The 14,913-nt window shown below is 28.8% G+C and overlaps 1 protein-coding gene across 1 annotated transcript; it reads left to right on the forward strand.

Annotated features, from left to right (window-relative positions):
• Positions 1–11,242: 11,242 nt before the first annotated feature.
• LOC108780184 (methyltransferase-like protein 16 homolog) lies at positions 11,243–13,872 on the forward strand. Its single transcript, XM_018547815.1, has 6 exons — positions 11,243–11,382; positions 11,763–11,979; positions 12,260–12,400; positions 12,511–12,871; positions 13,012–13,207; positions 13,316–13,872. Exons 1-6 carry the CDS (start codon positions 11,278–11,280, stop codon positions 13,814–13,816), a joined length of 1,521 nt encoding a protein of 506 aa, XP_018403317.1. The 5' UTR covers positions 11,243–11,277; the 3' UTR covers positions 13,817–13,872.
• The last annotated feature ends 1,041 nt before the right edge of the window (positions 13,873–14,913 follow it).

The following is a 14,913-nucleotide window of genomic DNA, read 5'->3' on the forward strand; positions in this document are numbered from 1 at the left end:
CACTTGATAATAATTAAAATTTTATCAGGTTTTTTATTAATTAAAGTATAAAATGTCACTAGCCGGAAACTTGCACGCCACTGTATACGGATTTCGTAGTTAAAGAATTAATAAAAATTGTTAAAGATAAAAATCAAAGAATTAAATATTGAAAGTAATTAAAGCTAATGTGTATAACAATTAATTTTTTGCTTATAGTATAAGAACAGAACAAGATTTATAAGAATATGAAGCGTATAAAAAAAAGTATATGTACACACACCACTTCCATCCCGTTCAAAAATTCAGTAAAATCCTGTGAATAATTGCAGTTTTCTCTATTCTTCACAATATCTATACGTAAATTTGTTTGATTAACGAAATGCTTCGACACCGGTTTTATTTGGAATTTATTATCCACTTCCTCGTTTGCTTTCTTTACCAACAACACTTCCATATTACAAATGTTTATGCAAGTGCCTATTGGTGTAATTTCCTTTGTGGTGTATTTCGTTGGATTGTAAACCGGATGTAACATGTCAATTGACGCTTGACTACCTATGTTGAATTGACTAACAATATGTTTAATAAGACTTATGATCATCCTGTCATCAACTCCTACAATTACGCTCACTACACCACCCTTATTGAATTCAATGTCAAACCATAGTTTGACGCTGAATTTCTCTCTCGTGATCTCTTCTGTAACATTAAGATTTTCATATTTCAAGGTTGTTATGAACACGATGTCATCCAAAAAACAGCGAAGAAAAGTTTGTAGTACAGGATGACATATTAATGTAGAAGTTAATTCTGTAATTTGGAAAGGCTCCCTGTATGCTATAGAAGTTTTGTTCAGCTCGTATAAGTATTCCGGATCAAAATCTGATTTTTTTGAAACATTTGCGTGGACCGCTATAAATAAACAAAACTCTTATCAGATGCAAATATCAGAATATCTTATTCTATTGTTGTAGAAATTAATCTTCGTATAATATATATTGGTATATATATTTTAAATTTACTTATAATCACATTATTTATTTTTAAATTAGCGATACGATTTTAATTTTTTTTTTAAATAAACATGAGACATCATATGTATTCATATATAGAAATTGTTTTAATTAGATATGCGTATGTTAAAAAAAAATGTTTGCAACGCAAGTAGATGATAAAATCGAGAGTCATAAAATAAGTATGTTCATTATTTGGACTTGGCAAGTTCTCTTATTTAATTTTACATTCTTTATGTATATGTGTATCTTTTAATTTATTTTAGAAAATTAATTTACCTAGCAAGAATGGAATTAAAGAGATGTTCACCAGCATTATGGAGCAAATTACTTCCTCACACATACGCTAATATTTTACTCTTCTTTTATCTATAAACTCTTTTATATAAGAATATGCTCATTATTTAACCTTCATGTAGAAAATGTTTTATTATTTCAACTCGCTAATTGTATACAAACGTATGTATACTATATAATATTGTTGCGCCCGCGCGGCCGATTCGTGATCCGACAGTCTCCCAAACGCGTACGCACACATACTTCCGATTAGCGGAAATAAAGAACACATAAATAATAAACAGCAGAAACTATTTATTGAAAACAGAACACTGAAAAACACGGCGAACGGTTAAGAGATGGAAATGCGAGGTCCGTAATGTCAAGACGTCTCCACCAGAAAAGCTGCAATGACGGTCGCGTTTAACAGTTGACCAGTTTTGCGCCACTCTCGTTGCTGAACGACATATCTTTCTGGGTGTCGACAAGAAACAATTATTACAACTTTCATACCTACATTTATAACTAGAGGATTTACATTGTCTCATGGATTCTTACTAATATGTACCGAAATAAATACAATGTCGACTATACGAGTGAGATTGTACACTTATATTTATATATATTTTTATAATTTTATAATTTTATAATTTCGTACATTTATTAACAATTTGCGATAATTGTAACATTAATAACGACCTAATAGAGGTCGGAACATTTGTTACGTATTCCTTGTTCCTAATTAAACTACGTAATTTTAACTAAATGACAATTTTTATTTACTAATTGTATATTTTAACGACTTTTTTGGCTTCTAGCTCTTTTCTTTTCCATTATTTTTAAATTTATTGTGATAAATTATTGTTGATAGATTTATCTAAATTGTAGATGATATGATAAATGTTTAGCCAATTAATTACATTATTTTAAACGCGGAACATCTAGAATGTACGATATATATTTTAAAAGAAGTTAACATTTTCTTGTATTATACATTAGCTATAACATGACAAATACCATAAATTTTAAAGAAAAAAAAAACCATGATTTTTCTGAATTTCATTTAACAATATTTTTATAATGTTTTAGGTATCTAACTTGGTAAACTATATAAAATTAGAAAAGTATAATAAACAAATATAACGAATAAATTGAATAGTTCAGCAAAAAATTTTCATATAAATATAACATAATGTATGCGTGCGTGCGTGCTTGCGTGTATGCGTGCGTGCGTGCGTGTGTGTGTGTGTGTGTGTGTGTGTGTGTGTGTGTGTGTGTGTTTCCAAATTTGATACATTTCATTAGAATAAATCACTTCATTAAATCAATCCAATTGTATTCATTTATAAGACTACGATCAAAAGATTTAGTTTTAGGTGTAATGTTAGTTAAGTTAAGATGCATTGTTTTCTTAAATACAGGTATCCCTTCACTATGCCATGGATCAGGTGGTAATTGTACCTCCATTGTGGTGGTTACATTAAAATTATGATCGAGTACTTCCATTGTATGGATATAATTTGCCTGTAAAATTTATCAGCAAAAACATTAATTTTATGCAAAAAAGTTGAAATTATAAAGTAAATATGGCAGTATACTAAATCCAGTATTTTCAATAAAAAGTCATTTTACATTGTTGAAGATACGGTAAACACACATTTATATTAAGTTACTTAATTACTATATAATTCTATTATTGTGCATTCTTTCTCTTTTCCTTCTCTCAATAACAATCATCGAAATATTAAAGAATTAATTGTAAAAAATTATTGAAACTATGACGTAAATAATTATTTTTTATTTCTATTTATTATTAAAAAACTAGAATAAAAAATATAAAGAGTAAAAAAGTATACGTATACACACCACTTCCATCTCATTCAAAAAATCCCTAAATGGCAAGGAATATCGACAGTCCTGTCTGTTCTTCTCAATATATACATGTCTATGTACAGTTTCTTTATGATCTTCGTATTGCTTAGCATCTTCGTTATAAGCAGACATGTTTAATAATATAATTTGCCGCTCCATAATTATATCGTAATTAGTATAGTGTGTAATAATTTCTGAATTTACATTGAATATTGTCTTGCAAGTACCTACTATTGACTTTTCATCTACAGTAGTATTAGAGATTATTTCACCACCAACGTGAAATTGAAAAGCAATCTCTTTAATTAAATCTTTTTTATTAGTTGTTGAATTAACATATATATTCGTTAAACCACGATTATTAAATTGAATCATAAACCAATCATCATTGTTCCGGTATTGTTCGTGTGTAATCACGTTTGTAGTATCGAAATTTTTATAATATAATTTTGAGAGAATATCAATATCATGCAAAAAACAGAAAAGCTTATTCTTTTTCTCGACCTGACATGTTACTTCTGCAATATATTCTGTAATTTGGAGAGGATTCCTGAATACCGTAATAGTTTTTGTTATATAGTATTTGAATTCTAGATGTCTATTGAAAGGTTCGACATATATTCTTTGTCCTAAATAAATAAAATATTTAGTTAATATCAATATAATATATATATTGTTATAGAATATCATGTATTATTATAGAAAATTCTTTTAAAATTTGTATTAAATTGTTCTAAATGTTCCTTTGATTTTTTTTTACTTCATAACGTAAAGTGTACATATATTAGGTGCACAAAAAAGTTATCAGCTTTTTTTTTGTAAAATCTATGTAATAATCGTATGTAATCGTACGGAAATGGCTTGCTGCGTAACGCCAAGCTGTTCTGCAAGCTCTTTTCCAGTTTGCGCAGAGTTTATATCCAGCAGTGCTTGCAATTCGTCCGTTTCAATCTTTTTTCAGGGCGTCCAGCACGCGATTCATCTTTAAGACTGAAATCTCCTTGGCGAAACTTTTGATACCATCTTTTACATGTAGCATGACTTACATCGTTCTCTCCATATATGCAGCACAAATCATTGCAGTGGCTTCAGCAGCATTTTTCTTCAGATGAAACGCGAAGTGGATGGAAAATCGAATATGCTCTTTTGTTATTGACATCGTGAACACTACTGGCCAAATGTTAACGCTTTAAAACCGCAAAAGGGCGAGAAGATATATAAAATTTAAATTGTTATTTCGGTTGTATGAAATCTAAAGCTCAGAACTTTTTTGTACACCTAATATATATGTGTGTTTGTGTGCGTGTGTACAGAGTATCCGGAAAAAAACAAACAACACCTAAGAGAAGATACTTGAGATCATTTTGAGACAAAAATTCTAATACCAAAATGTTGAGACTATAATAAATTTTGAATTATAAGCGTTTAAAATTAACGAATCATATATTGTCTAAAGTTGGCGCACTCAGGAGCGGCACAACGCAAAGTACTAAACGCGAAAGCTGACTTATCGGAAATTGTTCTGTATATCTGCACACAACTTCATAACTCTCTTCACGCTAAATATATATAATTTATTTTGTAAATTAATTATCAGTTAATTAATAAACAGTATCAAATCTTATTGGGAACGTAAGGGAGTCTAATTTTATTTATTTCATTAATAAAGTTGTACAAATAATTATAATTGTTCATAATTAATAATTTTATAATATTCATATAAGTTACTAGTTTCTCCGGATTATTTTAATAATAAAATGTTTAAAATGTATTTGAACAATGCACTAGGACTAGAATAAAATATTAATAGAATAAAATCTTATATACATTTATATATGTAAACCTATAAAATCATATATTGCAAGTGATAAGTTTTCGCGTTTAGTACTTTGCATTTTGTGCCGCTTTTGAGCCCACCAATTTTAGAAAATATAATTCGTTAATTTAAAAATCTTAAGTTATAAAATTATCATAGTTTCAATATTTTGGTATTAGAATTTTTGTTTTAAAATGATCTCAAGAATCTTTCCTTAAGCGTTCGTCTCTTTCTTAAACATCCTGTATATGTCATTCTGCTATATTATTATAGCTTCTCATTGCCTAATGTCGTTTTTTTTATATTCCTTTGTTTTATTGGCAAAATACTGATTGAGATAATTTTTTATGTCTTTCAAAAAACTGAATTTTTTTTATCACAAAGAGAACTTTTTTAGAGAAAGAAATAAATTAAGTAAAATCAAAATTAAGGAATAAGAAAGATTCAGAAGAGACGATCAAGAAATTTAAAAAGTTAAAAAAAATGGGAAAGAACATCTGAATCAAATGCCAATAGTTTATTTTAAAGAAATATTTCTTTATTTTATTATAAAAATCGAGATATATATGTGTGCACTCTTTTGTCATTTGAGCCAAATTCTAATAGAGCAAAATGACTCGTGTGTGTATATGTGTGTATAGAATTGTCTAAAAAACAATTGTAAAAGACTATTGTCCTAAAAGACAATAAAAAAAGATAATAATTTTATTGTTTTTTTTATTTTATGAGCAACACAATTTATTGAAATATTTCAGTAAATTGTGTTGTTCATAAAGTAAAAAAAAAAAACAAAAAATTTATAATCTTCTTTTATTCTGTTTTAGGACAATTAATTAGTGTAGCGTAACAATTTTTATATTATACCATATATATAGTTACAGTATTTCGATTTTTTTTTTTAAAGTGGATATAAATTAAGGCTTGGCACTCTATGAATGGTCATTGTGGATCTATGTTTTTTACTTTTTAGTAAGAGATATTACGTATAAAAGTTACATTGAGACTTTATGCACAACTAATAAAAACATGATATTAAACACATTGAATTCAAACACTTTTAGCTTACCCAGCAAGAATGGGATTATTATGACTAGCGTCTGCATGTTGATAGATACTTCCAATTAAGACACATCCGTTTAATATTACTCTTTTGTCACTTGTGACTCTATATCGCAGAACATGTTCATCAATTCACCTTCATGTAGAAAATATCACTTTAAGTCTGTTTGTAGTTACGAATGTACAATATCATTCCAACGGTGACTCTGATGGTCTCTTTAACATAAACAATAATCTAGTGATGTTTACATGTTCCCGTAAAATTATTCTTTTTGTCATCCTTTTTTCGTATCCCTTCAAAGATGCATCTGAAATCTTATCGCTGGCTTTCTATTAGAGTTTTATTTTATATAAGAAATATTTCAACAATGTAAGATCAATTATTATGTGTTAAATATATTGTGCATAAAACATATTTTACACAAAAGAAATTTATATTCAGAATGAAATAAAAATATATTTTTAAATATTTAATTATGATTGCTTCTTTATATAATTAACATGTTTAATTCAATATTATATACATTTAACTTAAAACACATACAAATTTTCATATATGAATTTTTACATATACGTTATTATAGGAGATATGTTGGGTCGTGTTGTAAATTAATTTGCAATCATAATTCACAGTTGTCATTTTTCCAGTTTTCAGCTAAAAATTTGGGCATGGTGGCAATCGTGAATTGCAACGTGATTATAAGGCCGGATTTCCGTCCGCCGGATCAGACTATGCATTGAAAATTAAGATTGAAGATAGAAAGATTGAATTTTGGCTAATTAAAGTAATAGGAACTAAAATTCCTTTACCCTCATTGGTCAAATTTCAATTTTCAATCTTCAATCTCAATTTTCAATGCGTAGACTGATTCCGGCCTTGTATTATACATTAACTACAATATGACAAATACCATAAATTTTAAAGAAAAAAAGAGAATTATGATTTTTCTGAATTTTATTTAATATTTTTATAATGTTTTAGGTATCTAACTTAGTAAACTATATAAAATTAGAAAAGTATAATAAAAAAATATAACGAATAAATTGAATAGTTGAGCAAAAAATTTTCATATAAAATAAATAAATATAACATAATGTATGCATGCGTGCGTGCTTGCGTGCGTGCGTGTGCGTGCGTGCGTGTATGTGTGTGTGTGTGTGTGTTTCCAAATTTGATACATTTCATTAGAATAAATCACTTCATTAAATCAATCCAATTGTATTCATTTATAAGACTACGATTAAAAAAATTAGTTCTAGCTGTAATGTTAGTTAAGTTAAGATGCATTGTTTCCTTAAATACAGGTATCCCTTCACTATGCCATGGATCAGATGGTAATTGTACCTCCATTGTGGTGGTAACATTAAAATTATCATCGCTTACATTCATTGTATGGGTATATTTTGCCTGTAAAATTTATCAGCAAAAACATTAATTTTATGCAGAAAGGTTGAAATCATAAAATAAATATGGCAATATACTATATCCAGTATTTTTAATAAAAAGTCATTACATTGTTGAAGATATGGTAAACACACATTTATATTATATTTTACGTAATTACTATATAATTCTATTATTGTGCATACTTTCTCTTTTCCTTCTCTCAATAACATCGAAATATATTAAAAAATTAATTATAGAAAATTATTTAAACTATGACGTAAATAATTATTTGTTATTTCTATTTATTGTTAAAAAACTAGAATAAAAAATATAAAGATGTAAAAAAGTATACGTATACACACCACTTCCATCCCATTCAAGAAATCCCTAAATGGCAAAAAATATCGACAGTCCTGTCTGTTCTTCTCAATATGTACATGTCCATATACATTTTCTTCATGATCTTCGTTTTGCTTAGTATTTTCGTTATAAGCAGACATGTTTAATAATATAATTTGCTGCCCCAAATTTTTATCGTATTTAATATCGTGTGTAATAATTTCTGAATTTACATTGAATATCGTCTTGCAAGTACCTAGTATTGACTTTTCATCTACAGTAGTATTAGAGATTATTTCATCACCAATGTGAAATTGAAAAGCAATCTCTTTAATTAAATCTTTTTTATCAGTTGTTGAATTAACATATATATTCGTTAAACCACGATTATTAAATTTAATCATAAACCAATCATCATTGTTCCGGTATTGTTCGTGTGCAATCACGTTTGTAGTAGCGAAATTTTTATATAATAATTTTGAGAGAATATCAATATCATGCAAAAGACAGACAAGCGTATTGTTTGTCTCGATCTGACATGCTATTTCTGCAATATATTCTGTAATTTGGAGAGGATTCCTGAATACCGTAATAGTTTTTTTAATATAGTAATTGAATTCTAGATCTCTATGGAAAGGTTGGACATATACTCTGAGTCCTAAATAAATAAAACATTTAGTCAATATCAATATAGTATATAGAATATCATGTATTATTATAGAAAATAATCTTTTAAAATTTGTATTAGGTTGTTCTAAATGTTCCTTTGATTTTTTCTCACTTCATAACGTAAAAGTGTACGTGTGTGTGTGTGTGTGTGTGTGTGTGTGTGTGTGTGTGTGTGTGTGTGTGTGTGCGTGTGTACAGAGTATCGAGAAAAAAACAAACAATACTTAAGGGGAGATTCTTGAGATCATTTTGTGACAAAAATTCTAATACCAAAATGTTGAAACTATAATAAATTTTGAATTATAAGCGTTTAAAATTAACGAATCATATATTGTCTAAAGTTGGCGCACTTAGGAGCAGCACAACGTAAAGTACTAAACGCAAAACCTGACTTATCGGAAATTGTTCTGTATATCTGCATGAAATTTCATAACTCTCTTTGCGCTAAATATATATAATTTATTTTGTAAATTAATTATTATTTAATTAATAAACAATATCAAATCTTATTAGGATCGTGAGAGAGTCCAATTTTATTAATTTCATTAATAAAGTTGTACAAATAATTATAATTGTTCATAATTAATAATTTTATAATATTCATATAAGTTCTAGTTTCTCCGGATTATTTTAATAATAAAATGTTTAAAGTGTATTTGAACAATGCACTAGGACTAGAATAAAATATTAATGGAATAAAATCTTATATACATTCATATATGTAAACCTAAAATCATATATTGCAAGTGATAAGTTTTCGCGTTTAGAACTTTGCATTTTGTGCCGCTTTTGAGCCCACCAATTTTAGAAAATATAATTCGTTAATTTAAAAATCTTAAGTTATAAAATTATCATAGCTTCAACATTTTGGTATTAGAATTTTTGTTTTAAAATGATCTCAAGAATCTGTCCTTAAGCGTTCGTCTCTTTCTTAAACATCCTGTATATGTCATTCTGCTATATTATTATAGCTTCTCATTGCCTAATGTCGTTTTTTTTATATTCCTTTGTTTTATTGGCAAAATACTGATTGAGATAATTTTTTATGTCTTTCAAAAAACTGAATTTTTTTTATCACAAAGAGAACTTTTTTAGAGAAAGAAATAAATTAAGTAAAATCAAAATTAAGGAATAAGAAAGATTCAGAAGAGACGATCAAGAAATTTAAAAAGTTAAAAAAAATGGGAAAGAACATCTGAATCAAATGCCAATAGTTTATTTTAAAGAAATATTTCTTTATTTTATTATAAAAATCGAGATATATATGTGTGCACTCTTTTGTCATTTGAGCCAAATTCTAATAGAGCAAAATGACTCGTGTGTGTATATGTGTGTATAGAATTGTCTAAAAAACAATTGTAAAAGACTATTATCCTAAAAGACAATAAAAAAAGATAATAATTTTATTGTTTTTTTTATTTTATGAGCAACACAATTTATTGAAATATATTCAGTAAATTGTGTTGTTCATAAAGTAAAAAAAAAAACAAAAAATTTATAATCTTCTTTTATTCTGTTTTAGGACAATTAATTAGTGTAGCGTAACAATTTTTATATTATACCATATATATAGTTACAGTATTTCGATTTTTTTTTTTAAAGTGGATATAAATTAAGGCTTGGCACTCTATGAATGGTCATTGTGGATCTATGTTTTTTACTTTTTAGTAAGAGATATTACGTATAAAAGTTACATTGAGACTTTATGCACAACTAATAAAAACATGATATTAAACACATTGAATTCAAACACTTTTAGCTTACCCAGCAAGAATGGGATTATTATGACTAGCGTCTGCATGTTGATAGATACTTCCAATTAAGACACATCCGTTTAATATTACTCTTTTGTCACTTGTGACTCTATATCGCAGAACATGTTCATCAATTCACCTTCATGTAGAAAATATCACTTTAAGTCTGTTTGTAGTTACGAATGTACAATATCATTCCAACGGTGACTCTGATGGTCTCTTTAACATAAACAATAATCTAGTGATGTTTACATGTTCCCGTAAAATTATTCTTTTTGTCATCCTTTTTTCGTATCCCTTCAAAGATGCATCTGAAATCTTATCGCTGGCTTTCTATTAGTTTTTATTTATATAAGAAATATTTCAACAATGTAAGATCAATTATATTATTATGTGTTAAATATATTGTGCATAAAACATATTTTACACAAAGGAAATTTATATTGAGATTTGAAATAAAAATATATTTTTAAATATTTAATTATGATTGCTTCTTTATATAATTAACATATTTAATTCAATATTATATACATTTAACTTAAAACAAATATAAATTTTCATATATAAATTTACATATACGTTATTATAGGAGATATGTTGGGTCGTGTTGCAAATTAATTTGCAATCCCATCCAATCATGATTCATAGTTGTCATTTTTCCAGTTTTCAGCTAAAATTTCCGGCATGGTGGCAATCATGAATTGCAACGTGATTATGTAAGGCCGGATTCCGGCCGCCGGAATCAGACTATGCATTGAAAATTAAGATTGAAGATTGAAAGATTGAGTTTTATTTTTATTGCTTAGACTGATTCCGGCCTAAATGTTGGTTGCCTGGCCAATAAAAGCAAGAAGAAGAAGAAGAAGGCGGCAAATGTTCAAAATATGGAGTGAGTCCACGTTCTCGATGTTGTATTCTTTCAATGGCTACTATGAGAGTCAGGTGATGCGAGTAAACAAATCTGATTTTGCGTTTCAATACGTTTTATGCACTTTCTTGCGTAAAACACAAGCTGGACAGGTTGGACTTGACCGTAATCAATTGGCAGTCGTAATCGTAACTGGTCGTAACCCAACAAACAGGCAGTTGAGATTATTTTTCTCGGTCAGGATGAGCGTGAAGCAGTACATCCATCCGAGGAACAAATACAAACGACCGCCGGATTACAAGCAACTCGCGATCCTGTACCCGGAATTCCGTGAAATCGCGATGATGGTATTATGATGTATACTTTACAATTTATACATTATGTTTTTAATGCAGATGAAAGTTCATGTCAGTCAATAATATTTTACATGGATTCTTAGGTTGTTGTATTTAAATTTATTTAATAATACAATATAAGTATAAATGTACATTTAATTTTAGAAAGCTTTTCATTTATAAAAGAAGGAAAGAAATTAGTGAAGTATAAACGAACATATTCTTTTTACGAGAAAATATTGTAGAAAATGTATTTTTTTTTTATATATTATTTCTTTTCTACAACTCCTATACAATTTTTATGACTGAAAAAATATAAATGTAACACTCAGATGTGATATAAAGCCAATAGTAGCTAGCTTTTTATTTATGTTGATTGATTGAATGTTTAGGACTTCACAGGAAGAATTAGGATTGATTTCAAAGAGAGAAGAAGCCTTCATGTACTTACAGAGACGCTTCTAAAGCATGATTTTGATCTGCACGTGAACATCCCAGCAGATAATTTAAATCCAGCTATTCCACTGCGTTTGAATTATATTCTATGGATAGAAGACTTGATGACTCATTCTAAATTGGAGATGGAGAATGTTACAGGCATCGATATTGGTGATTATAGGACTGCTTTTGAAGACACTTTTGACAAAAAATGTTGCACTTAAAAAGTAAAAATAAGTGAAATTATTGTAATTATACTATTATAGTTTGTTATTAAAGTAATGAGTGGTAATGATATAATGATATAGATAGATTCACAATGAGATAATACTTTTCAAAATTAATTGTGTTACAGTAATGAGTGTTATCCATTTTACAATGTATACTTGTATGTTTAATATAATATTTTATAGACTGTTATACGAGGTTTAAACAATTTCGTTTTAAATAGGAACCGGAGCAGTCTGTATATATGCTCTATTACTAGCAAAAATCTACAAGTGTCAAGTGATTGGTACAGAAGTTGACAAAGGAAGTGTGGAGCATGCCCAGAAATGCATAAAAAGTAACAAATTACAAAATTTAATTGAAAGTAAGTTCTATTAAACATTTTTTTCCATATTGAAGCAAAAGAATAGCTATGAAAAATGAATGTTCATAAAATTAAAACTCTATTTCCCATAATGTGATTTTCTGATGTAGTAACTACAGTGAACTCCGATAGAATTTTTAAGGACGTAGTACAGGATAGTAGAGTGTATGACTTTTCAATGTGCAATCCACCGTTTTTCGAGAATGAGGACGATGGTTTCGAAAAAGTTGTAAAAGTCTTACCACCGAGAAACGCGCCCACTGGAAATGACAATGAGCTGAAAACCGAAGGAGGTGAATTGGGTTTTGTGACGAAGATAATCGAAGAGAGTGTCGAGGTGGGAAATCGAGTAAAAATTTACAGCACAATGATTGGCAAAAAAGTCAACTTGGTTATCTTAAGACGATTGTTAAGATCAAAAAATATAAAGAATATGACATGGACGGAATTCTGTCAGGGTCACACAACACGGTATAAATATATTACATTAAAAACTTTCCATACTAAACCTGTCAAAATAAGTTTAATTATTAAGTCTATTTATTTATTAAGTATGTTATATCATTAATCATGTATTATTTTGGAACTTATTAAGGCTATTTTATCAATAGATGGGGTTTGGCTTGGAGCTTTCTTCCACAAAACGTTGTGAACTTGACTACAGCACCTGTCATTAGAAAACGCGGGAAGTCTATAGTAGGATCGTTAAAGAATTATAAAACCTCGATAACATTTCCTGTGAATGATAAATTTTCCTGTGTAGACGATATAATTAATTTTCTAAGAGTAACAGCAAAAGAACTAAACGTAATGTATCATTTTCCTTATGATATTAAGTTTATTTTTTAGTTTGGATTATTTACAATTGAATGTTCATTAAAAAATATTTGTTAAGTTTAATTTTATTATCAATAGGTCAAGTTGCAAGACGTTCCCATTCCTGAAGATAGTTTCGATAGCTGGGCGTGTCAAGTAACTGCTAGAAAAAGATCATGGGAACATATGCGCAGGAAGCGGCGTTTAGCGCAACGATCCGCGTTAAAAAGAGCAAAAAGTGAAAATGGCGAATGTATTGAAGCAAATACATACGCCGAAGAAACTTCAATTGAAACTGGAGATAGTGCAAACAATTCAGATGAAGTAAGTTCTGATAAAGAATTACCTGACAAAGACGGTCCCTTGCTTGTTTGTAAATTATGGGTAGAGGCAGAAAACTGCGACGATTCTCAGGATATAATTACACAATCTGACGAGATACTCAGGATATGGATGTTGTTTGAGAATGGATATGGTGGTTTGGACGCGTTACATTCGTTGCGACAATATCTGATAAACAAATTGGATGTGAGGGAAAAGATTCTAGATAATCCTTCGAAGACGAAGAGAAAGAAAAAAAGGGTTAAAAAAGGATATTAATGTAAGAGTCCGTTGCTTCAATTATACTCAGGCAACAAAAAGAATTTTAACAATAAACGAACAATAAAAAAGTTGCAAAAAGTTTCGAAAAGAATTCTTAAGTAGATCACCGTGTTACATATAAAATACTTTATTCCATGCAATATGTTAAAGAAAATCTACAATAGGAGAAGTATATGTATGAATCAAATTCTTATAACGTTCTTTTTATTTCATGATATATGTAAAGTTTTTTGTGTGTAACTACATATCCCCCCCCCTTATAATTGTTTTTTTACTATTATTTCTTCCTTTATAGTACAATTTGGCTAAGTGCAATGTGGTAATTTGTCATTATAATTATTATTGTAATGCGAAAAGAGTTCGTCGAGAGTCGTCGGCTGAGATTGATTGACTGATTAATTGAACATTCATTTGCCATCATTGCAGAATAATTACTCTCTTCAGGCCTGAAATCTTGCATAGAATCTACTAGGGCTGCAAAATAATTTCCACTATTTTCTTCAATAAACAAAATCAAAAATTTCGCTACACAGCTACTATCGAACAATCAATATCGCGATATATCGTTCTTCGATCAAACCGCGGCGAAAGATTCCGGATCGCCCGCGCCGCGGATAGATCCATAGAGTGGGTCAAACGAATTATAATTAATATTAACAGCAGGGTAACAATCGGCTCCTTTACTTGTGATCCTAAAACTATAATCGCGAAACTTTGAAATCAGCTACTACTCGCAATGACTCGATTAACAATTGGCCAGTGACGTCCTTAATTACATGATCGGATAACAATGCCATTCGTTACATCGTACTCTCATCACCACCATTTTTAATACCGAATTAAAGAGATATATAGTATATTTTTATATCAAGCAGGCACATTAAGAAAAACAAATTCAAGAATGTCTACAAAAATATGTGTGGAAGCACCTTTTCATGAGTTAATAGAAGATGAAAGGAGATGAATTATATTCGTATGGATGAATTACAAATTGTAATTTTCTTGTCCTTTTTTGGTGGCAATTAAGATGGAAACAATATATCTAAATGGCACAAAATTGATCTCGAAAAAAAAAAGACAAAATCAAATGGTAC

Source organism: Cyphomyrmex costatus, unplaced genomic scaffold (genome assembly GCF_001594065.2).
Source record: "Cyphomyrmex costatus isolate MS0001 unplaced genomic scaffold, Ccosl1.0 scaffold685, whole genome shotgun sequence".
Taxonomy (NCBI): domain Eukaryota; kingdom Metazoa; phylum Arthropoda; class Insecta; order Hymenoptera; family Formicidae; genus Cyphomyrmex; species Cyphomyrmex costatus.

Coding starts and splice junctions, on each gene's coding strand:
- LOC108780184 (XM_018547815.1), top strand. CDS start 11,278: ATGAGCGTGAAGCAGTACATCCATCCGAGGAACAAATACAAACGACCG. Junction 11,980..12,259: donor TGTTACAGGCATCGATATTG/GTGATTATAGGA, acceptor CGTTTTAAATAG/GAACCGGAGCAGTCTGTATA. Junction 12,401..12,510: donor ATTACAAAATTTAATTGAAA/GTAAGTTCTATT, acceptor TTTCTGATGTAG/TAACTACAGTGAACTCCGAT.